This window comes from Sminthopsis crassicaudata, chromosome 1, assembly GCF_048593235.1.
Source record: "Sminthopsis crassicaudata isolate SCR6 chromosome 1, ASM4859323v1, whole genome shotgun sequence".
Taxonomy (NCBI): Eukaryota; Metazoa; Chordata; class Mammalia; order Dasyuromorphia; family Dasyuridae; genus Sminthopsis; species Sminthopsis crassicaudata.
This window is the reverse complement of record NC_133617.1, coordinates 277,926,484-277,951,521: the sequence shown is the minus strand read 5'-3', so window position 1 is coordinate 277,951,521 and position 25,038 is coordinate 277,926,484. Positions and strand designations below refer to the sequence as shown.

The 25,038-nt window shown below is 32.9% G+C and overlaps 1 protein-coding gene across 1 annotated transcript in view; it reads left to right on the top strand.

Moving 5' to 3' along the window:
- SLCO5A1 (solute carrier organic anion transporter family member 5A1) overlaps positions 1 to 25,038 on the top strand; it is a 164,074-nt gene that overhangs the window by 47,860 nt on the left and 91,176 nt on the right. Inside the window, 2 exon segments of the mRNA XM_074278853.1 lie at positions 2,992 to 3,124; positions 21,914 to 22,125. Of these exon segments, the coding sequence (XP_074134954.1) occupies positions 2,992 to 3,124; positions 21,914 to 22,125 (345 nt within the window).

Here is a 25,038-nt window from a genome sequence, read left to right as displayed (position 1 = left end):
ACTTTGCATCAGTTCATGTAAATCTTTTCAGGCTTTTCTGAAACCAAATTCAAATCTTGCCTCTGATACATACTCTCTATGGGGCCCAGGGCAAGTCACTAAATCTCAAGTGCTCTAGAGCAAAGCTTCTTAAACTGTGGGTCATGATCCCAAAATGTGGGGGTTATGAAAAATTTGGGACAATAAAAGGGATTAAATATTTCACCAAGATTTAATTCTTTCTGTAAAAAAATTAAGCAATTCATCTCATTAGCATGTAAATTTGCTTTCATCTTTAATGAATAGTTAAAATTACCAAAGAATTGTTTTAAAATAAATTTCTTTATGATTTATTGTCAATAAATGTTTAATTTGAATACCTATTTTATATATCTATATAGTTGGAGTTGTGTAAAAATTTCTTGGGCAAAAAGGGGTCATGAGTGGAAAAAGTTTAAGAAATCCTTTTCTATAGACCACTGTCTAAGATTTTAAGTTGAAGATAATATGGTGGCCTGAATTTTATTATGTTTTATTTGCACTTAGTGGTATTTAATTATTTTTCCAATTACACAGAATTTTTATAAGATTTTGAGTTCCAAATTTTTCTTTCTTCCTTCTTCCCTTATTTTCCTTTTCCCTTCTTAAGATAGCAAGCAATCTGATAAAGTTGATACATATGCAAATTGTGCTAAACATGTTTGGTGGCTTGAATTTTAGTGGGAGTTTCTTCACCAAAAAGTTTCATGTTTTGGTGAAATAGCTGTTCAATTCTCTATTCTTTGTATGTAAAATTTTTTGTAATTTAAAATGAACTTTCTGTTCTTTATTTGTAACAGGTAATAAAAAAAGAGATGGAAGAATTTATCACCTATGCTTTTTTAAAAAATAAAAATGCCTACAGTGACTATCATTAAATGCTTGCACTTTACTTGTACCACTTATGCATCTGTTTAAAAATGGCAAGTGTCTTAATGGCTCAGTCATGGTTGGTGCAATCAGATGTTCCTTTAAGATTCTCTCTTTTGAAATAGTGGAAGAAGTGAGAACAGGTGCTAAGAAGCTGCATTGCCAACTGTAGGCATGTGTAACTGGAGATATAAGATTAGTCAACATTTATTTAGAAGCAGATATTTAAGAAAATGCATAGTCACTCTGCTCATTTTCGTTTGCCTCACTGTAAGAATGGCATTACTTACAGGAAAGAGCAAAAGCAACTTGTTTACTTAAGGATTTAATTGCATCCTAGGTCTAGCTTGTTGTGTTTTCATTTTTTTAGTTATCTTTGCATTTCCCCTAGTCTTTGCACACAAAATGCTTTTCACACAATAGATGCTTGAAAATATGTATGAATGAATGAATGAGTTCCTTATTAAGAAACATAATTCTGATCAGCATCCAGACTGTATCTAAGTTAAGAATGTTTCTAAAATATAAAGGAATTATAAGAGGGACAGAAAAAGCCATGGGGATATTAGAGGAAAAATGAATTAGCTAGGTTTCTTTGTGATTATCAAGAAATTTAATATTCTAAATTCATAAGTGAAAAAAGATCAAACCTGATGATAACACTTAAAAAACCATGGTAACCAACATTAAAAAAAACTCTTTGATATAAAACCACTTCAACCTAAATCATGATAAAAAATCTTTTCTTTCTTGAAGAATGTGATCTTATTGAACCTTTTTCAGTAGGACAAGAGATTTTTCCAATTGTTTTCATGTTGTGCTAATAGATAGATTAACACTGTTCTTAGCCCATTCTCTTTACTATTGGCTCCAATTGAGAACTGGGAAAGACCTTAGCTTAAAAAGGCCAAGATCTCCCACTGCATCTGGGGTCATCTCCAGTCATCCTGACTTATGTTTTGCCACTGGACTCAAATGACCCTGAAGGACAGAATGAGACTAATGATTTTGTGTAGCTCTGCTTCACTTAAATGCAATTCACTTGCAAGTCAAAACTTCACCCTCCTGATTTCCTTGGTCCTTTTCAAGAAGGAAGGACAAACAACAGCAACAATAGCAAGAACACAGTCCCTTTAGGGATGCAATCCCTTCTAAGCTTTACTTGATGATAAAACTAATCAAAATTTTTTGTCTTACTGAGGACTTCTTTGACTTTGAAATAGTCTTTTAGGTGGATTAGAGGTTTTAGAATGGAGAGAGATTTTAGGCTTGTTATCTAAAGTTCTTCCCAATTCTCTTCACTTTTTTGTGTTTTCCGTTTTTATGGGAGGCTGTGATCAAAATGTTTCCTTTCTTTGTGACTTATTTTTTTCTTTTTTCTGTCACTGAATCTATCTGTATCTGTCTGGTTTTTTTTCTCTTTCTCACTTTCTCTCTTGGTCTCTGCCTCTGTCTCTGTCTTGTCTCCCTTTTCCTTACACATTATTTTTGTTTTCTATCTGTTCCTTTTGAATATGTAGCTATTGTCAGATAATTTTGGAAACTTTAGGAATAAAGCCAGGAAACTTACTTTGTGTTGTGCTATATAGGATTTTGCGCTAATCATGTGTTCTGCATATGCTCACATATCTGTCACATGAAGATCTGACTAATGCCTACAAGTGATCAGTGAATTGCACTTACGTTGTGACTTGGGTCCTTAGCTATACACTCTACTTATTAAACTGTTAGATAGTGTCCTTAGAGATTATCAAAAGAATTCTTCCTTGTTTGGGTTTGGCTAAGTAGTCAATGTGCCTTGTTGACTTTTTATTTTTTAAGACTAATTGCTATTCTTCCCCTCCCCCACTCCCACCTTTGATATCCTAAATATTCCTAAGAAGACAACAGCCATTAGTTAGTTAAATAAATGATAAGGCTTAGAACAGAGGTCTTAACATCTGTCAAAGTCTTCCAGACTGCCAGTCATTGAAGGACCTTTCCTGGCTCATGGACTCTGATGATGACATATGTCTGCTATAATTTTGGCTGGCTTAGAGAAATAGCAAAACTTTCACAAAATAAATTGCTGTAGTTCATGATTTTCCCCTTCTATTTTCTCAGCCATCATGTATGTCATGGGAGCACTTGGTCCTGCAGCAGGATATTTATTAGGTGGAGTTCTTATTGGTTTTTATGTTGATCCCAGAATGCCCGTTCATCTTGACCAGAATGACCCTCGTTTCATTGGAAACTGGTAAGAAATAATTTTTTTCCCCCCCAATTCACTGTTATGCTGATAGGAGGGATTGCATGTGCTCTTGCAGCACTGCACAGGAAAACTCTCCGAATGGACAGATTGGTGATATCGCTAATGATGTGATATCTCACAAGTGATCTGTAGCATTGGGGGCTTGTCCTTAAATAACAGAGTGGTGTTGGATCACTTGGCAGCATTTGCACTTGCATGGCTCTCTCTCTACTTGAGTGCCCCTTCCCTTTCACCATCTTCCTGTTGTACCTTTTTATATTCTTTCTATCTTACCTTCTTTAAATATCCTGTGTTTCTCATTTATTGTCTCCCCTCTGTTACTCTCAATCAAACTTTTCCATTACCCACTTCTTTGTTACTGCTTTCCTCCAGTAAACTTTTATTCTTCTCTCCATGCTCGAGGTTGGTAGTCTACAAGTAAATAGTAGCTGTATTAGGAGCAGCTCTTTGCCCAAGACTTGTGGGATCTAAGTAAGCCTAACATTTAAGACTTGATAGAGTCAAGTCACCAGTGGAGATAGTAGCTTTATAAGGGCTTCCCAGAGGCCTTTGAGGCTTTATAGCAAACCTGGAGCTGAGATATAATGGTGAGTTTTATTGCGGTTTGCAACAAATAGCATCAGAGGTTATAACTTAAACTCATTTCATGAACCAGATCTCTGATTCTGCCTCTCATACACATTAAGTATGTAACCATAGGCAAGTCACTTAATCTCTTTAAGACTCAGTTTCTTCATCTGTAAAATGGGAACAATAATATCTGCAGTACTTATAGAATTGTTGGGAGCTTCAAGTGAGGTAGTATAAAAAATTTTGTAAATGTTAAAGATGATATGTGCTTTTTATTAGAGGTCACAAAACATGCATCCATTACTTAAAAAGCATTTCATATTGAAAAGTAAAAACAAAATGGAAACATTTGTGATAAATATTATGTTAGAAACTGTGTAAAGGATAAATGCTTATTTTGTGTGGAATAATAACTTGAATATTAACCTGACACTTGTGAAGTTATTAGAATGGTAACATTTAACACTTTCTATATTCAAAGTATTTTACAAATATTAATTAATTAATCTGCATACCACTTCTTATTTTCACTCCTTTTATAAGTTATCCACTTTGAAGATGAAAGAGCTCTATAACAAAAAAGCCAGGCTCATTATGAAAGTCCAAGTACTATTATCTCAATGTTTACACATGGGAAACTCTTAGAAGTCTAGCCCGTGACTTAGCTTAAACAGGAAGTTAGAGTTTGGAATTTAAGGCAGGAAGATGGTTTATCTTTTAAATCACAGTAAAACATTTAGTTTCAATCTTGGTCTCCCAATGCCTTTTAATTACCCAATTATATTATTGTGAGAATTACATTGCTAAAGAATGTATTCAATGGTTAGGCATTTATTAATGTGCCAGCAATGTCAGAGCCTAGGGATATAAATCTATATAATAAAAAAAATCTCTAGTTTCAATAAAGCTAGACTGCATAGAGAGCTTACTTTGGGGAGAAGAGGAATCACATCAGATTCCATGTAAGTAAGATTTGATAGAGAATGGAGTTTGTTTGAGAGTAGGATAAGATGTAGAAAAAAGACTGAAGTTGTGAAAAGGAAAGTTTCCCAGGTCTTTCAGTAGTAGGGTTTAAAATTAGGGTCTGTGAAGGCAATATGTGAATTTTCAAGCAGACTAATTAGGTTGGTGAGTCATTTGGGGAAGAGAATCCAGAGGGTGCCCAGCTCTAAGCAGAGCCAGCCTGTATCTGGCAGGAAGATGTTCTGAGATATTGAGTTTGGGCTATGGTTTGAGGTGTGGGTTGGATTTAGTGATGGAAAAGCTTTCTTTACATCAGAGCTTTAGAAGTAATAATAATGTCAGGGACAGGAGAAGGGACCTGGCTCCTCACTGAGAGGATGTCTTAGACAGACTCCAAAGCATAATATTGATCCATAATATCATTGGAATTTTCTTAGGCTGTGTGGAACCACATCTGGATACATTTGCTGCTGCCCTAGCTATCAGTTCCTTTTTCTTTTTCTGGTTTTTAAAAATTAATTAATTAATTTCCTTTTAAAAAAATGTATATTGAAAAATATGTCACTTGCCTTGTAAATAAAGGTCACACATATATAAAAGATGTAATGGCTAGATGAACCTACCAGTATTTATCTCTCAGTCTCTCTCATGTGGTTTCTGGTCTTTGTGCCACATTTATTGTTTTCTATCCCTTTTTTTGGATCTTTCTTTAAATTTTGGATTCCAAAGTTTATTTTAGTATTTGTGTATGAGATAATGTCAGTAATAGTGATCTTATACCTGAGTGGTGTTTCATAGATAAAGTGCTAGGCTTGACAGGATGTTTGATGGATCTGATACTTTTCTTATAATAGACTTTTTTTTTCAAAAAGAAATTTTAGAATTTTCTTTTTTCTTTCTTTTTCTAAGAGAAAAAAGAGCAAAAAATTGTTGGTGTTATATTGCCCTATTCATTTTAGTGGCATCTTTTCCCTACAATTATTGCTTTAATGTCTAAAGTTTTGGGGAGATACTTGATATATTGTTTTAAGTTTCTTTAGTTTTTCATTCTCATTTTAGAGATTTTTCTTTTGTGAATATCTTTTCCTCAGCTTATTTCCAGAAATCTTTATAATCTTCTTGTAAAACTCCATTGTTTCCTTCACTCTCTACTAAATGATCATACTGTTTTAAAAATGCAAATAAGCATTTGTTCAAGTGAGCCAAACTCTTTTTAATACATGCTTTAGGTATGTTAAATGTGTATTAAAGTATAATTAGATAAATTTAATTTTTCAATTAAAATTTGCTTAATTAAAATAGCAATATTTAGTTTGGTTCTATATATATATATGTTATAGCTAAAGAAGATGGTGAAAGTCAATATAATTTTGGAAATCTAATCATATTATCATTTACTGAATGCATTTATCCTTCCAACTAAACCAGAAAATTTTAGTTCAATTAACTGAAAAATGAGAGTTTGCAGTAGAACTCTTAATTCAATATATTAAAAAAACCCACAACATGGGTTTCATTAGGTAACAGCATTCCCTGTACTAATGTAGACAGTAGTCCTTTTATGCCTCACTAGAGTGCCTTCATGAACTATTATGACTAAAACAAAATTCATCAGTTGATGGCCATCCTTCTGGTAATGAGGCTCTCTGAATTGAGTAAGGCTGCCCCTTGGATGGCAGATACATATTCTGTACTTGGACTGCAGTCACAGTCTCTCTGGCTTGTTAGGATCTGTAAGAGTTTGCATCACATTGCTATAATCTTTGAGAATTTGGAAGTCATCTTGATTTCACAATGAAGCACTAGTAATGGCTTTTAGTGAAGGAACTCATAGCCTAATTAATTTACTAATTGGCTAGAATTACTAGTAGTCTTCTACTTTTTTTCTTTTCTTTTCTATTTTTTAGAATATATGCAGGAAAACATTATTTCTACAGTATTATCAGGGAATTAATTTTCCAGGTAGTCGATACTATTCTCTTCTGGTTTGACTTCTTTCTATCTCGTTCTCAGTGTCCATTGTTTTCTCCTTTTATGTGTGATACTTTCTAACTGTGGATGTTCTCCAAAATTTTGTCCTAGATCCTCTTCTCCCTTTGCATTCTTTTTCTTGGTAACCTAATCAACTCTGGAGATGATTCACAGATGTCACACACACACACACACACACACACACACACACACACACACACACACACTTTCTCTTGAGCGTTGGTCCTTGGTGTCAGCTACTTTCTATTGAGCATCTCCAGCTAGATGCTCTGAAGTAATATACTTATGTTAGCAAATTATTTATTTTTTAAAAAATTCTGCATATAATTTAGTTACTTGTAATAAAATGGCTGTAGAAGAAATGGACTAGGAGTCATAAGGACTGAATTGTACTTTGGGCTTTACCATTTGTTGTGATTTAAAGTTACTTATCATTCCTGAGTTACAGTTTCTAATTATGTCAAGTAAGAAGAACCATTCCTGCCTTGCTTATCTCATAATGTTGTTATGAGGATCAAAAGAGTTAAATAAAAAAGTACTTAGAAATGTAGAGAGAAATAACATGTAAAATTTTAAATTACCGTCATCATCATGATCATTATTATCATGATTTTACCAGAAACCTTTGGGAAGGGGAGGACTAGACATATAACATTTTGAAGCTTCAAAGGCAGAGAATAGCATTCAACCTGGTGCCTGAGAGCCTGGAGTTGTAAAAAGCAAAACGTTTCTTATAAGAATTACTTTAGTTTGAAAAGAGATTGTACTTGAGAAAGAAAAAAAAATTATTCATAGAATCATAGCATAAGAATGAACCTCAGCAATTTAGTCTCATTTCTTTCTGACTGCCAATATATAAGGAGAATCATGATCTTAGACTTCATTTTACAGGCTAGCTCCTCCAAAAGAGAAAAATACAAAAACATTTTTTGGAGCAATAGTCACATTGTTGGAATAAGTGAATAGTCTTTTAAAGTGACTATTTTGAAGATGACAATATTCTTGTGGATTGTATAAATTCTTATATTTTAAAATTGGTTCTTTTACTGTATATAATGTAAACTTTATGCAATGTGGACATCATATGCTGTTGCTATACTATGCTGTTTGTTCCAAAAAATTTAGCAGTTATAAGCTATTACAGTTTAAAATCATATAACTTCTGTATTGCTCTAGAGTTGTTTTCTGGCAGTTTCATATATTTATTCATGTTTTTTCCAGTTTGGACAATTTACTTTCTTTGTAACTGGACAATTTACTTTCTTTGTATTCTTTCTAACATTGATATATGAGTTGTTCAGTTCAGTCTTTTCACTCAACTGATTCTTTGTGACCCCATTTGGGGTTTTCGTGTTAAAAACACTGGAGTAGTTTGCTATTTCCTTTTCCACTTAATTTACAGATTAGGAAACTGAGGCAAACAGGATTAAGTGACTTTCCCAGGGTCAGATTTGAACTCAGGAATGAATCTCCCTGACTTTAGACCCAGCACTCTGTCCATTGTGTCACCTAGCTGCTCCATGGACATACTTGGTATTCACTTAATAAAATGTTCTTTATTGAGTAGCTAACTATATATATTTCATATGAATACAGTTTCTTTTCCTTTTTTGTAGAAAATGTTGTAAAAATAGTGCCCACTTAATAAAATGTTCTTTATTGAATAACTAAATGTATATAGATTTCATATAAATACAGTTTTTCTTTTTTTTGCAGAAAATGTTGTAAAAAAAAAGGAATAGTAATGATGAAATTGAAAATGAGAGAATAGAATTAGTATATTTGAGAGTGGTTCTGGAATATTCTGAATAATCTGAAGTACATTAGCCTTTCGTTTCTAGAATTTTAGCTAAATCAAGTACTGTATATATTTTAGTACATTTTATTAAGTGTCAGAAGCTTATATGCTAAGATTTGATCACAATCAATAATATTGTTGTGTCCATCTTCACAAGGCCAATTATAGGCATTTTTCAAAGAAAAGAAGGAAGATTACTCTCATACAGTGTTAATCTAAAATGGATCACACTGATCAATCACCACTGCACAGAGGGTATGAAATATTTGTCAGGTTCTAGATAGAGATATATTGAATTTTCAAAGTAGAAAGCTAAATATATGTTTTTTTTCATTTAAGTATTTCATTGGCATGCAATATGAGACTATACTTTGGAAGTAGATAACACAAACGTCCTTACATCAACTCAAGGGAGACCTGGAAGAGAAGTTAGGGTTATGAAGATGTGTGTGAAGTACCAATGAATGACTGTTTGTGAAAAAAACAAACAAACAAACAAAACAAACACAAATGACCTTCTTTTATAATAGCACCTGCATTTGCAAGGTTCTTGGAGTAAATTTGTTGTTAAAAAGGGAGAAAGAAATATATAATTACTTTCTGATTTGTTTTTTGAAAAGCTGAGACTAGATTTGGAATTCTAGTGAATTCTCCTTTTTGAGGTGGCAATAAGAAAAAGTTAAAAAATGTATTAAACGTCTAAAGAAAATCTGCCCATTTTAAAATGCTAACCTTATCTTAGTTTTTCAAATTTTTATTCATTTATTTTTTACCACACCACTTTCAGCTGATAGGCAGTATAGAACAGTGGGAACTTTGTTGTGGAGGCCTTAGTTTTAAATCCATTCCTTCTTTTACTATTTGAGGGACCTCAAAAGTATTTTAAACACTCTAGACTACAGTTTCCTTCACAATAAAAGCAATGGATAGAATAGACAACCTGAAATGTCTCTTCTATCTCTAAATCTATATGATTCTAGTTCCTTAGTGCCATAGTTCCTTTTTCTTTCCCTTCACTTTCTTATGTCTGAGTTGTTTCATGTAGAATCTAGAACCAAGTATGCCAGTTAGAAGAATGCTAAACAGATTTATTGGGCTAGAGATAATCCATTAATGGCACATTTTGCTTTATGACTAAGATGTTGCTTTTATTGCTATATAGGTCAAATGATCTCAGTTCTAGACTTCCTTCACTAATCATTAATTTATTTGACTAATTCATCAAAGCATTGTTTTATACTTGAGGAGGTGAAAGTACAATAAAAACATGGTTTTTTGCTCTCATGGAGCTGTGTATGGCACAGAGAAATGCCCAGTGACAATAGAATATAAATGCAATCATTCTAAAATAGTGTTTACTATGGAATTTATGAGTTCACCAGAAAGGTACAAAATGCTATGCAGTAGTTAAGGAAAGAAAGCCTGTTTATAAGTGTAAAGAAAATAGAGAAAGCTTCATGGAAGCTTGCCCTTAAAGAATACAGTGTATTTCAACAGCTTGGGATATAGACTATTCCAGGTATAGGGGGGCAGTATAAACAAAGGTTTAAAGATAGGAAAATATTGCACATATATGAGGGAGGGGATGGTTTGTCTGGAGAAGTGAAAGAATGACTGTCAGATAATGCAATAAAATAGAAAGGTACCAGGTACCATAGAACTCAGAAAGAGAAAGTAATGATTAAGGAGTGTTGTAGATTCATGAGGCTAATATCCAAGGATTGGGAGTGGGAGTGATCTAGTCCTCCTCTCTATTTCCTGATATTTAGTAGCTAATGACCTCCCCTCCCATTTATTTATTTATTTGCAAAGCATATGCATGGATAATTTTCAAGATTGACCCTTGCAAAAACCTTTTGCTCCAAATTTTCTCCACCTTTTCCCCACCCTCTCCCCTAGCTGGGACGCAGTCAAATACATGTTACATATGTTGAAATACATGTTAAATACAATATATTTATGCAGTTATCTTGTACAAGAAAAATCAGATCAAGAAGGAAGGAAAAGAAAAACTGAGAAAGAAAACAAAATGCAAGCAAATAACAACAGAGAGTGAGAATGTTATGTTGTGATCCACACTCTGTTTCCACAGTCCTCTCTCTGGGTGTAGATAGCTCTCTTCATCACTGGACAATTAGAATAGGTTTGAATCCTCTTATTGTTGAAGAGAGCCACATCCATCAGAATTGATCTCCTGGTTCTTCTCATTTCACTTAGCATCAGTTCATGTAGGTCTCTCCAGGCCTTTCTGGAATCATCCTGCTGTCATTTCTTACAGAACAATAGTATTCCATAGCATTCATATACCATACTTTATTAAGCCATTCACCAATTGATGGGCATCCACTCAGTTTTCAGTTTCTTGCCACTACAAATAGGGCTGCCACAGACATTTTTGCTCATGTGGGTCCCTTCCTCTTAAGATCTCTTTGGGATATACCCCAGTAGAAACACTGCTGGGTCAAAAGGTATGGCCAGATTGATAACTTTTTGAGCATAATTCCAAATTGCTCTCCAGAAGGGTTGGATTTATTTACAATTCCACCAATAATGTATCAGTGTCCCAATTTTCCGACACCCCTTCCAACATTTGTCATTATCTTTTCCTGCCACCTTAGCCAATCTGAGAGGTGTGTAGTGGTATCTCAGAGTTGTCTTAATGTGCATTTCACTGATCAGTAGTGATTTGGAACACCTTTTCATATGACTAGAAATAGTTTAAATTTCTTCATCTGAAAATTGCCTATTCATATCCTTTGACCATTTATCAATTGGAGAATGGCTTGAATTGTTATAGATTTGAGTCAATTCTCTATATGTTTTGGAAATGAGGCCTTTATCAGAACCTTTGAATGAATGTAAAAATGTTTTTCCAGTTATTGCTGCCCTTTTAATCTTGTCTGCATTAGTTTTGTTTATACAAAAGCTTTTTAATTTGATATAATCAAAATTATCTATTTTGTGATCAATAATGATCTCTAGTTCTTCTTTGGTCACAAATGCCTTCCTCCTCCACAGGTAGTAGCTAATGGCTTTTAATGAATAGTTAATCAATAGAAATATTTATTAAGCATTTATTTTTTGCTAGGCACTATGCTAAGCATGGAAAAGTTAAGATTTATAGAGCATTTTGAAGTACACAAAGTACTTTATATTATATGATCTGAGTTATGTGGCAAATCTTACTTTGTGCCACTAAAAGATGAAATTAAAATTCAATACAAAATTTACATATAATACATTGAAATTTATTGAAGAATATAATTTGTGATATATCTGAATTATAGCTAGCTTGAATCTTGGATGCATAGCTTATGTGAGGGATAGGAATACTATTCAAGACCTCTCTGGTATTTCCAGATGAAGGACACACTCCTCTGGATATATAGAGTTTCTTGCCTTATACCAGCTTTTAAAAAATTTTTTTTTTTACTACTGAGTAAGAAATCACATTGCAGAATGTGATTTGAGACCAGATGACTTCTGCTTGCATTGTGAAGAAGTTCTGCTTCTTACATACCTCAAGATTTCTGTTTCTCAAGTGTTCTTGAAAATAAGAACACTGGTAGGATATGCTTGAATTTCTGGACAGTCTTCTAGGTATACACAAGGAATCTAGGTCATGGATTGCCTTTTTCAAACTTATGATTAGCTTTTGGTTTTGGCATATATTCCAGATTCTTAGTAGCCATAGACACAAGCACTTGTTATTTGAGGGGAAACTGATGGGTTAATTCATATAGTTCATTGGATCACAGATTAAGAGCTGTAAAGTACTTTTATTGTCATCAAATCCAGGACTTCTTAAACTTTTCTCATTCGTAACTCCTTTTCATCTAAGAAAGTTTTACATAACCTTGGGTATATAGCTATATAAAGTAGGTATACAAGTCAAAAATTTACTGATAATAAATCATAATTTTGCCAGCCCCACATTCAGTTACATCCTTATAAGAGGTCATAGTCCACAGTTTAAGAAGCTTTTATCTAGTTCAATCTTTCCATTTTACAGATAGAGGAAAACTGAGATCCAGAGAAATTAAATTATATACCCATGATCACACAAGTAGTAAGTGGTTGAGCTGGGATTGAAACCTAGGTGCTCTGATTTCAAATTGAGTGCTATTTCTACTGTTCCATGCTATATTATTCTTTCATTAATCTAAAGATGTTGTATAGTGATTGACTTTAGAAAGGGGTAGTTATTGTTCATTTGTTCAGCTTGGATGCTAATAACTATCCTGAGCATAACCTTGACCAAAACTTTTGTTATTTTAAAGTAAAAAGCAAGACTCATAACAGAATTTAGAAGAAAAAAAAAACCTGTTGCATTTTTGAGAAGTAGATTAACAAGGCAACTATGCATCAAAGGGAACTCAACTCAATATACAAATTACAATAAAATTCTTCTTTCTTGTGCTTCTCCTTCCTCCTCTTCCTTGACATAATTTTTAATAGAAAAGTTTCTTTTGCTTTGGAGTCTCCCAATAAGGGAGATGCATTTGAAATTTCAGCACATAGTAAGTAATAATAATATAATAATAATACAGGTTTGATCCATTTAGTTTCATTTCTACAATCAATCAAACCTACCAAGATTTTTATTAAATGTTTACTTTGTTCATTATAGGCACAGGGAATATAAATACACAAAGGTTTAAATAATCTCTATTTTAAAAGAGCTTATATTTTAACAGTAGATAACAAGTATGTGTGCATATTTGTATATATATATGTAAATGCATATATAAGCATATGCATATTTGTGCATATAAATGTATATATTTGTATATATATATATACATATATATATATATAGTTCAACTTTTATTACCATATATTAAGCTTCTGTAATATCATTTTCCTAGTACTCCTTTTTTTCCAAGTATTCCTTCTCTGTCATCTAGTCCTAGATGGTCTTTTTTCAACAACCAGTGATTTGTTTTGTCTATCATTGAACTAACAGGTTCAAATACTACTGATATATGACTCTTTTAAAATAGTTTTTATTGATATCTTTTGTTTTATTTCATACAGATTTCCATTTCCCTTTTAGAAAGCCATGACAAAGATTTTTTTAAAAAGCAAAGAAAAAAAAGAAGAATAAGGAAAAATACATATAAAAATCAGTATTACAATTGCAATCAATATTACACTCATGGACCCTGACACCTCTGTGAAAAAAAAGAAGAGAGGGAGATATTTTTTCATATGTCTTCTTTGGAGTGATCCTATATGTGTGTGTGTGTATATATATATATATAAATAAAATATATGAGTGTATGTAGAATAAATGCAAAGAATTAAATACAAGATAGTTTGGGAAAGAAGGCACTAGCAGTTGGTGGGGAGAAATTAGGAAAAGCTTACTAGAGGATGTAATAATTTTGGAGCTAGGCATGACGGTACACACCTGTAATCCCTTGCTACAAGGGGAGGCTGTGGTTGATGAATTACTTGAATTCTCAAAATAAGAAAATGACTCTATGAGGTAGAGGTAAAGAAGGTTGGCATTTGAGGTATTTGTTCGGTCCATTTCTTTATGACCCAATTGGCATTTATTGGCAAAGACTGTGGACTGGTTTGTCATTTCCTTCTGCAGCTCACTTTACATGTGAAGAAACTTAGTCAAACTGGGTTAAGTGACTTGCCTAGGATTAAATGGCTAGTAAGTATCTGAGGCTGGATTTGAAATCAGATCTTTCTGACTCTAGGACTGGCACTTTATCCATTGTGCTACTTAGATGTCCATTTGCATTCGAGATATAGGGATTACCTATTGTAAAGGCACAAAGAAAGGTCATAGAATATAAAATAAGGAATGGAGATAAAAATAGTTTGACTATCATAGAGTGCTATAGGGATAGTAATTTAAAGTAAAGTGGTGACTAGATAGTAAAGATTTTTAAAAGAGCCAAATAGATCATATTTTATCATAGAGACAATAAGAAACCATTGGAGTTGATGGAATAGAGGTGTTCCACAGTGAGATTGGTCCTTAAGAAAAATCTCTTTGGCAACTGTTCAAAGGACAGATTAGAGGGAGGAAAGACAAAAGATAGGGAGATGAGAAAGATGGTGTTGATTTCAGAAGAAAAATAAAAGAGGATTTTGTGGGGAGTAAGATATAGTTCTTTGGGGGAGTGGGAATATGTAGAATTTGTGATGTCTTCAGAGCATTCCATTTTAGATACTTAAAAGAGCACTTAAATTGGGAATACCATACAGTGAAATTCAGTAGCAAGTCTGGAACTGGATATATAGATCTATGAGTCATCTACATAGAAATGATAATTAAACACATGGAAGTTGATGAGGTCACCAAATGAGCTAATTTAGAGAGAAAGCTCAGATAGGGCCTTGGGGATCTCACAGTTAAAGAACATGCTTTTGATTAAGCCAGCAAAGGAAAATAAGAACTGGTTGGAAAAGAAGGGTAGTCAACAGTGTCAAATTCAGGAGAGAAAGATCAGAATTGAGAAAAGATCATCATCAGCTTTGACAATTCAGAGATCATTATTAACCTTGACTGTTGAAGTCAGAAGCCAAATTGCAAAGGGTTAAGGAGTGGGAGAAGATGAATTAGAGGCAATCAGTGCAGACAGCCTTTTTTTTTTTTTTTTTTTTTTTTTTTTTTCAGGGTTATTGGTTGAGAGGGAGGAGAGATTTAGGATAATTTAAGGGTGTAGTGAAATTTTTTTTTAAGGATGGGAGGGGCTTAGCCATATTTGAATGCTATTAGGGAAGGAACCACTTTATAAGGAAAAGTTGGAGTTTCAAGACAAAGAGGAGATTATTGAGATTACCTTGATTGAAGATGGAGTTGGTCTTGGCAAGAAGAATGAAAGAAAGGAGAAGAGAATCAGAATGATGTCAAGAAGTTTTGAGCTGAAGAGAATGGTAGATTAGGGAATCTATATAGAATGTCCTCAATTTTCTGAGCAATATAATAGGACTTTTAATGGTGGAAATTAATACATCATTCCAAAGAAAAAATATGAGAAGATAGCTTTCCCTTTTGCAGAGGTGGCAGGGTCTATAGTTGGGAACATTGCTTAGAAACCAAGTTCTTTTTTAAAATATTTTTTCTTCTTTTTCCATTTTCCTTTTTCATATTTTGAAAATCTTTATTTTAGATTTCCAGGAAAAGGTAGGGAAAATGAGACAAAATCCAGGTGATATAAAAATCAATGTCAATAAAATCTATTAAAAATAAATTCATATATCAATAATACTTGAACCTGTGTGGTCAATCATAGTCAAAAATAAATCACTAGTTAGTGAAAATGAAACACCTGGGGAAAGTAAAGGGAAAAGGGAAACAGGTAGATAGGAGGACCAGAAAAAGGTGTCACAAAAGCCGAATATAAGGTGATTACCAAAGACTCTTCATCCTTGAAACATCTGGAGAAAGAGGCGTATGGAATGGACAGATATTGCTTTTGTTAACTTTTGACGGTAAAATGAATAAAATGTGAGAGAGAAGACCAGGCATTGTAACATAAGTGAGCAAGAGAGAAGAAAAGATCCTGTTGGAACAGCAGAGATAAATGTTTCTTGCCTTTACTACTACCATCATTATTAATACTGAACTCTATTGTAATGAATAAAAATGAATGGGATAAATTGCTTAGCAAATGTAGAGAGGGGACTCATTCTTGCTATTTCTGCTTCATAATATATTGGAATGGAAGGAAGCTGATTTAGCTCATTGTGATTTTGTTACTAATTATCAAAATATAGGTGGTAAAATATAGCATGGATGAGCACTGTGAGCTTCCAAAGTGAGAAGCTATGGATATTATTGTTAAAATTATGTTAAGTAGCTTTATTCTGCTTTTATTTTTAAAATTCATATTTATTTTCTTTTTTAAAAAACTGTTTTAAACTATGGTAAAACATAACTTTAAAATATGATTATATACATTTCTATTGCAATATTATTAGATGTCTTATATGTCATGTTTGAAAATTATTTCCTTTTTTTTTCCAGAACTAGAATTTCTACTTAATTTCTATATTTGTACTTAATAGTTTCTGGTCTTCATGATAGATCCTTTTAATATTTTAATGCCTCTTTTTAATATGACTCTCTGATATTATTTTATCAGATGAAATGAGAGAAGGAAAGAGTTTCTTCATTATAAAATATTTTTAAAAATTACTTTGTGTTTTCACCTTAATTTGATACATGAAACAAAAATATCTTGTATTCAATTTTGGGCCAAAATTATATTTCTATTATGAGCCTTTTTTAGATTATGCAAGAGCCATTTTATGAATAAATAGCATGTTTTATATGTTAAAATTAGCTATGTGCCTCATATCTTATGAATGTGCAGCTATTTCCTATGTCTTTTCTTGGGGTCATATGGCTAGTTTGCAAAATAAGAAAATTTTCCTTTCCCATTTTTTAAAGTGTTTGAGTCTTTTAGTTCATTTTTAGTCTTGTTAAGTGTATGACTATAGAAGTCTATCACAATATGAAAAATGTCAGCAAAATCTAGCTATTGACAATTTTGCTTTAATAATATGTTTTTGGTGCTGGACATGGTAGAACATACAATGTACTCTGCTATTAGGGGAGGCTAAGACTGTTGGATTGCCTCAGTTTGGGAGTTTTGAGCTACATAAGGGCTAAAGATAATTGGAGATCCACAGTAAATATGTCACCAATTTGGTGATCCTTTAGAAAGGGGCAACCAGGCTGCTTAAGAAGGGGCATACCAACTTAGGGGATAAATAGTGCAGGTCAAAGCTCCTATATTAATGCCAGTGGTTTGAGCCCTCATAGGTATCACTGCATTTCTAACCTGGATGAAGTAGTGAAGCTCACTCTCAAAAAGAAAAACTTTTTTTTTTTTAAATTTCTACTTATCTAGGAAGTTCTAGTATGGAGGTGGCTCTTTTCAACAATGAGGAGATTTAGGCCAATTCCAACAGGCTTGTGAGGGAGCGAGTCATCTGAATCTAGAAAGAGGACTGGGGGGATTAAATGTGGTTCGCAACAGTATTTTCATCTTTTTATTTGTTGTTTGTTTGCTTTTTTGTTTTCTTTCTCATTTTTCCCCTTTTTGATCTGGTTTTCTTACACAGCAAGATAATTGTGGAAATATGGTTAGAAGAATTGTGCATCTTTAACATAAAAAAAGAAATGTCTCAGATTTAATTTTAAACCTTCAGTCAATTAACTAGTATTTATTCGGTGCCTACTGCGTGCCAGACATTGTGTTAGGAACTGAGAATACAAAGACAAAAACCAAATTATTCCCTGCTTTCAAGGAACTTACCTTCTACATGAAAATAAAAAAATTAAAAATCTTTATCATTCTATGTAATCTCCTTCTATTTTCAGTCACAGTGCTGGAGTAACATTTAAAGGAGCAGAGAATACTGGGAATCACAGTCTTTAGAGCATTCAAAAAGTTAGATGACTCTTCTATGAAGGATCATAATTGAACATGGATGGGAATCATTTTTAGTCAAGAAGACAAGGGTGGGTTATGATTTTGGACCAGTGGAGAGACTGCCTATAGTAGATTAGACCACAGATTCAATGAAGGAGTTTTGATTTGGCTGGTAGATTGAGACTGACAAAGCAAGAGTTTATGGTAGAGATAAAATAAGGTGTTTAGATTTCTAAAATTTCATAAGAAATTCTAGGTGATTCACAGTCATAAATAAAATATATCATCAGATACAGTAAAGCAAATTAAAGAAAAAATGATCATTCATAGTATCTAAGACTGACCTAAGACTCTTTTTTTTTTGAGAGCAAATGTGGCATTAATAGAATGTGAATGGCCTGAGTGTGCTAAATGTGCTAAAGACATTTTCTGTTTTTAAGTTTCTTCATTTATATAGGGTATAAGGAATAGACTTAGGATCTGGGGATTTCATTGGTATAGGGTTCCTCTTGGATAATAAAACTCTTTCAACCCATGCAGATTGGCATCTTCTATGAAATTTAAATTCTTAAGAAAGTTGTCTGGAGCATGAGTGATTAATAGATTTAAATAGAGTCACACAGCTTGTATATTTCAGAGACAGATTTTGAATCCAGATCTTTCTGATTTCAAAGCTGGCTCTGGGAAAACACCACCCAAAGTTCCACCCCTTAATCTCTTTTCTTTCCTTTAGTAGACTATATAGAGAAGAAAAAAAATGAACACAACTTTGTTTTCATTTAGCATGTTAACAGGGTTGTTGATAGGAAAGCACTTTTGCAAGCCTTAATTATTGTTATGTGAAACAGGGAGATATTGACATATCAGTTAATGAACAAGTATTAAGCAAATGCCTTCTATAAATCAGGAACCATGCTAGACCCATGGGGGTCCAGAAAAAAAATGAAAGATTCTCTCCTTTCAAAGATCTTGCATTCTATTAGGGGAGTATATACATGTATAAATGTTTGCAAAATAAGTATGAGTAGAAGAAATATAAAGCAAGGTGTTTTTTTTGGGGGGGAAAGGGATGGAAGAACATTAGTGATGGGGAGATATTGATAAGCCAAAAAACCCTGGGATTTTCGCTTTCATTTATAGTAAGAGACAGTTATGTGATAAACAAAAGTTTGGTTCTGGAGTTAGGACACAAGCATTCAAATCAAGGCTCTGACATTTTGTTTAGCAGCCATGACCAGGTATTCTCCAAGCCTCAGCTTCCTCATCTTTGAAATATTTGTGCTACTTATCCCTTGGGCTATAATGAGAATTTAAAAGAGACAATAAGTATAAAGTATCTTGCAAACCTTAAGTTTAATTCTATATGACTGAGTTTTGAAAGCACTTGTATTCATCTTTGTCTTCTTCATACTTAAGGAAAGAAAGGGAGGTTAGAGGACAAAACTTTGAATCATGTTTTCCTTATTAAAAGCAAAGGATTCAAGGGCACCATCATTATTAATGATTTATATAGAGGCCTCTAGATGGCTCGGTGGATAGAGAATTGACCCAGAAGTCTGGAGGATCCAGCTTCCTGCACTGGACATTTAATGAACCTGGAATGCGTTGCTGACCGCATAACCCTAATCAAAAAACTAAACACAAAAATCCAATTTATATAGGAATAATAATTAATAGACAAAGAGAATAAATGGCTCTTGGGAGACATGAAGGAATAATTCATAAAGGAGCTAAGATCAGACCTTATATATTTACACTCCAGTGAATACCTGAGATAACTTTTATTATGAAAGCTTTATGACCTTTTATAGCTATGAAACGTCCTCATGTTTGTTATTTTTATCTCCCAAGTTTCTCTGTAGTTACTTAAAGCAAACTCCCTTAGGAAATCTCAGAAGGGCTGCAGTGCTTGCATAGGCGCAGAGGAATATGGGAGAAGTCGGGCATCATATTTCATTTCTGCAGAAGTGGGCCAGGGAGGAGAAAATCTTTAATAAGAGGGAAGAGATATAATGATAATCAGAAGGAAACAGGCTGTTCGTGAGTCCTGTAAGAGAGAAGACAAGGAGTGGTGGTGAAAAAAAGTGTTGGCTCAGAGACAAGAATCTGTGGGAGCAAATGAAGAATGAATGAGTTTCACTGGTAGAAACCCCCATTCCCATATATCATTGTGGCATTTTATTTGTTTTTTAGGCTTCTGTAACTATACCTGTGATTCTACTAGAATATAAAGTTCTTGAGGACACTTATATTTGTTATATTTGTATTCAAATGTGTATTACTTATCATAGTGCCTGGCACATAGTAGGTGATGTGATGAATTGAAAGAGGAACTTATTGAAGGATTTTGAATATTAAAAAAACATTTTTCATTAAATATAAAAAAGTGTGGCTGTAGCATGGTGATATTTAGTTTATATATAGACAGAATCTAAATCCTATTCAGTCATTGAGGTCTCTAGCTCAAATCCTTTGCACTGAAGCTTTTCACTACACTGCAGTTTGCACTAATTCTTCTTTTGCTGGGGTCCTTAAACATTTATAATCCCAAGTGGCAGGGTGATTGGGCTTGTAGTCAGCAAGATCTTAGTTTAAATTCTTCCCCAGATTCTTGTTAGCTGAGTGACCCTGGGAAAACTTAATTTATTCTCTCAGCTGTAATGGGCATAACAATAGCCTGTTGTAAGCGTCAGATATGATTTTATTATATATATATTTATTTTTTGAAACCTTAAAGCATATAGAAATATTAGTTATCATTATTGGTTTTTTTCCCACATTCCTAACACTTCTTTATAGGCTCTCTTCTATATTTTTCTTATTGTTTTAGGTGAAACTTTTTTAAACTATATGTTAAGTTCCTTGAAGGAAGGGTCCCCATCTCACACTTTTTTGTATTTTCCAAAGTACAGTATATATAGTAGGTATTCAACAGATTCATCTTAAAGTAAACATTTAAATATTAAAAGGCAGGTTTAAAAATGCCTCTTGTTAATATCTGAAATTATTGTTTCCCCCATTTGACAGAAGACTTATGTCTTCAGTAGCTCATATTTTATAAGATGAGTTTTAAAATTTCATACACTTATTTATTTATTTATTTATTTATTTATTTATTTATTTATTTATTTATTTGGTGAGATATTTAGGGGTAAGTGATGTGCCCAGGATTACACAACTAGTAGGCGTTAGGTGTCTTAGGTCACATTTGAACTCAGATTTTCCTAACTTTAGGTCTGTGCTCTATCCACTGTGCAATCTAGCTGCTCCAAGATGAGAGATTTAAATTTTGGGGGGTAGTTTTTCTACTATTTCCCAGTTCTTAAAAAGAGACCAGCAATTACATTGATGGAAATATGCCTGTTGATGCATCTTACAACATTTCTATGCCTTTGTAGGTATGAGAATCTGAGTATCTTCGGGGGAAAGATGTGAGCTAAATTCTGATGATCCCAGAAAAAGCCCTGAACAAGTCAAATACTGATGTTCTCAAGCCAGAAATTGGCTATGGGGAAAATGAGTCACGGTGGTTTTGGTAAAAAGAAAAAAAACCACAACTCTCAAGAGTGTTAGACATGGGCCACTTACACTCTATTCTGCTGACATAGCCTTGAGAACCCTGAATCACTTCCATATTTTCTTATGGAGTTGGAATAGGACTGGAGTAGAAGATTACTTTTGTTTGTTGATTTACCTTTGAACTTCCATTAAGAAGATGATAACACAGTGAAAAACACTAATTAAGTTCCTTGGAAATATTATTGAATGGAATGAAATTTCAGTGGGACTGCTAGAGTATGTATAACTATTGACTTTATGGGTAGGCTTACTATTAATTTTGCTTCAGAACAAGAGAAATCTTTCTCTTTTTTAGTTTAGTTTATTTATTTTTTAGTTTAATAAACTATTAGTTTTTTTTTCCTTTTAGCTGTTGATCTAAGAAGATAAGAGATAAATTGTATCCTTAAAAGTTTTATCTGTCTTCTTGGTTTACTCTTCATAACACATAAGCCATAATGGCTCTTCATGTTTCTTGATTTTTAGGTGGAGTGGATTCCTCCTTTGTGCCATTGCAATGCTTCTTGTGATATTCCCAATGTTTACTTTCCCCAAGAAGCTTCCACCTCGACGTAAAAAAAAGAAAAAGTCCTCTGATGAGACTTCCACTGAGGAAGATGAGATAATGAAGGAAAAATCAAATAGCAGAGAACAAGAAGGAGTTGCTTCTTCTATGGCATTTGGAAAGAATGTAAAAGGTAAAGTGATTTTTTTCAGAGAAACAGAGGCCTAGCAATTGAAAGTACTTGAACTTATGTGCATTCACATATGCATTGGAGACCTTTGCTTTTTTGTTTGACCATATCAAATAATGCATACTTAATTTAAGAGAAATATATGAATTAAAGATACACATTTGTCAGTGTGGCTTTTTGTCTATTTAAGTGTAAAATTGGTTAAAAATATATCTCCCAATAATTGCTACTAAAATCCTATAATTCTGCTTTAACATAAAGAAATAGCTAACACATTTAGGCATCAAATGGAGTTTTTTTGAATATGATTTGAGATTATTTCAGAGATCTTAAATAATAGTGTATACCAGTTCTTTTATATCTTTTAAGGATATAGACTAAACAAGGATAAGAAAATATGTAGGCTAAGACATTTTACAAATTATTGTCAGAAATCTGCTCTTACTATCCAGTGGTTTGAGGTTAATAAAATATTTGTTAATCCAAGTGAGTTGTAAATGAATTATTTGCTACTTCATGATTCTTTGTCGTACGCCATAATTAATTTTGTTTAAGAGATTCTAGCAACATTTGAATGTATCCAATATTTACAAAATATAGGAATATTAATTGTGGTTGGCTCAGCAATAACATTTAAAAACATTTAAATGACAACATTTGCATCAAAGAACTAGAATTAAAAATAGTTATGGCAAATAAAATAAATAAAACAGGTTTACTATGGTTTTAATTCCTCTTTTCTTGTTTCTAATGAAGGCAACAATGCTGTCCACCTCTGAGAAGTATAAGGGAAGTGGATATCAGAATGTTTTTACGTAATATTCTTCATATCTGTATTCCCATACCTTCACACAATACCTTGTACATTTTAACTTCAAATACTATGACATCAATAGATGTGGGATATTAGTGATGTGGGTGTTAAATTCCTGGTACAGATTACAATTTATCCATGGCTTCTCATCATATTCCATTCTTATGTATGTTCTTCTTTACATATGACATGAGATCTATCCAATAGATCCTTTGACATTTCAAATACTACTTGAGCTGTACATTTGTTATTACTCATTTCAAGTACTTAACTAGTCACCCTCCTTTTTCACTCATACATTTCTTGGATATTCTTTATATACCACTTGTTTCAAGTCATCATTGTTAATGCTGTAATAAAAATGTTTATACTTATGAGTCTCTTTTTGAAAAAAACTATTTATCTTTAACATTAAAAAAGTTTTAAGTTCCAAGTTTTCCCTTTCTATCTACCCCTCTCTCACTCATTAATAAAACAAGCAACATTGTATCAGTTGTACATGTTAAGTCATGTAAAACATATTACTACATTAGTCATGTCACAAAAAATAAGAAAAATAAAGTAGAAAAACATGATAACTTCAGTTTGCACTCAAAATTCATCAGTTGTCTCTCTGGAGGTAGAAAGCATTCTCCATAATGAGTCCTTTGAAATTGTCTTAGATCATTATATTGATTCATCTAGCAAAGTCTTCCATAGTTGATCATTTCAACAATATTGCTGTTATCATGTACAATAATCTCCTGGTTCAGCTCATTTTAAACTCAGAATCAATTCAAGTAGGTTTTTCTAGATTTTTCTGATACCATTCTGTTCATCATTTATTATAGGACAATAATATTCACAATCATATCCAAGACTTGTTTAGCCATTCCCCAATTGATAGACATTCCCTGATTTCTAATTATTTGCCACAAAAGGAACTATTATAAATATTTTTGTACATATAAATCCTTTTCCTTTTCTTTTGAACTTTTTGGGGTAGTAGTGTTTTGTTTTGTTTTCTGGGGCAAAGGATACCCTTTGATAGCTTTTGCATATAGTTCCAAATTGTTCTCCAAAATGAACTCCATCATTGTGCATTTGTGCCTCTATTTTTCTACATCCCCTCCAACATTTGTCACTTTTCTTTTTTGTAATATTAACTAATCTGATACATATGAGGTACTTTAGAGCTTTTTTTTTTTGACTCAGTAAAAGAGGCCATTTTTGCTTATTTTTAACCTAGCTTTAATTACTCTATGGACATTGTCTCAGACAAACTGAAACCTGGGAAAGACCTTAGTTTAAATAGGTTAAGGTCTCCTGCTGCATCTAAGACCATCCCCAGTCATTCTGATTTATATCTACTAGACCTAGATGGTTCTAAAGGAGATAATGAGACTGGTGAATTTACACAGCCCTGTCTCATTTAAATCCAATTCACTTGCAAAGCAAATTGTTTTCATCAGTCCTTTTTGAGAAGGAAGGACAAACAAAAACAAAAACAACGATTATATTAAATATATATTGAATAATGCAAATGTATTTATATGAGATTCCTTTTAGGAGAGCTTTTAAAATTTCATTTGGTTTTACTGACTCACCTTTTTTCTTTATTCAAACAGCAAACATATTGGGTTATTGTAATATCTGCAATTTTGATCCTTTTGAATTTGTATTCTTTTTGATTCACATACACATTGAGAGGGTATTGGTGTTAAAAAGATGTAAACATATCAGGGTTGTTGAAAATAACAATTCTCCAATTCTCAAACACTTTTCAGTCAATTATGTAACTCTAAAGATGTGATCTACTATAGAAAATCATTTGCGAAATCTTGATTCCTTCTCATATTTTAATTAAGGAAGGATATACTAAATATGCTTATATATTATTCTCATAAAGTTTTTATACAGCTGAGAAAGAAAAATTTAAGTCAGCTTCTGATTATCTCTCAATCTCCTTTTAAAAAAAAAGTACCTGTTGAGATTGGGAAAGGATCCCAAAAGTTTGTGGTCACAGACCAGTGTTGTAAGGTGGCTCCAAAGAATTTACCAGCTTGAACCCATATCCAAGTCAAGGGGCAAAGTTTTATTGTAATTGTAATGCTAATTGTAAT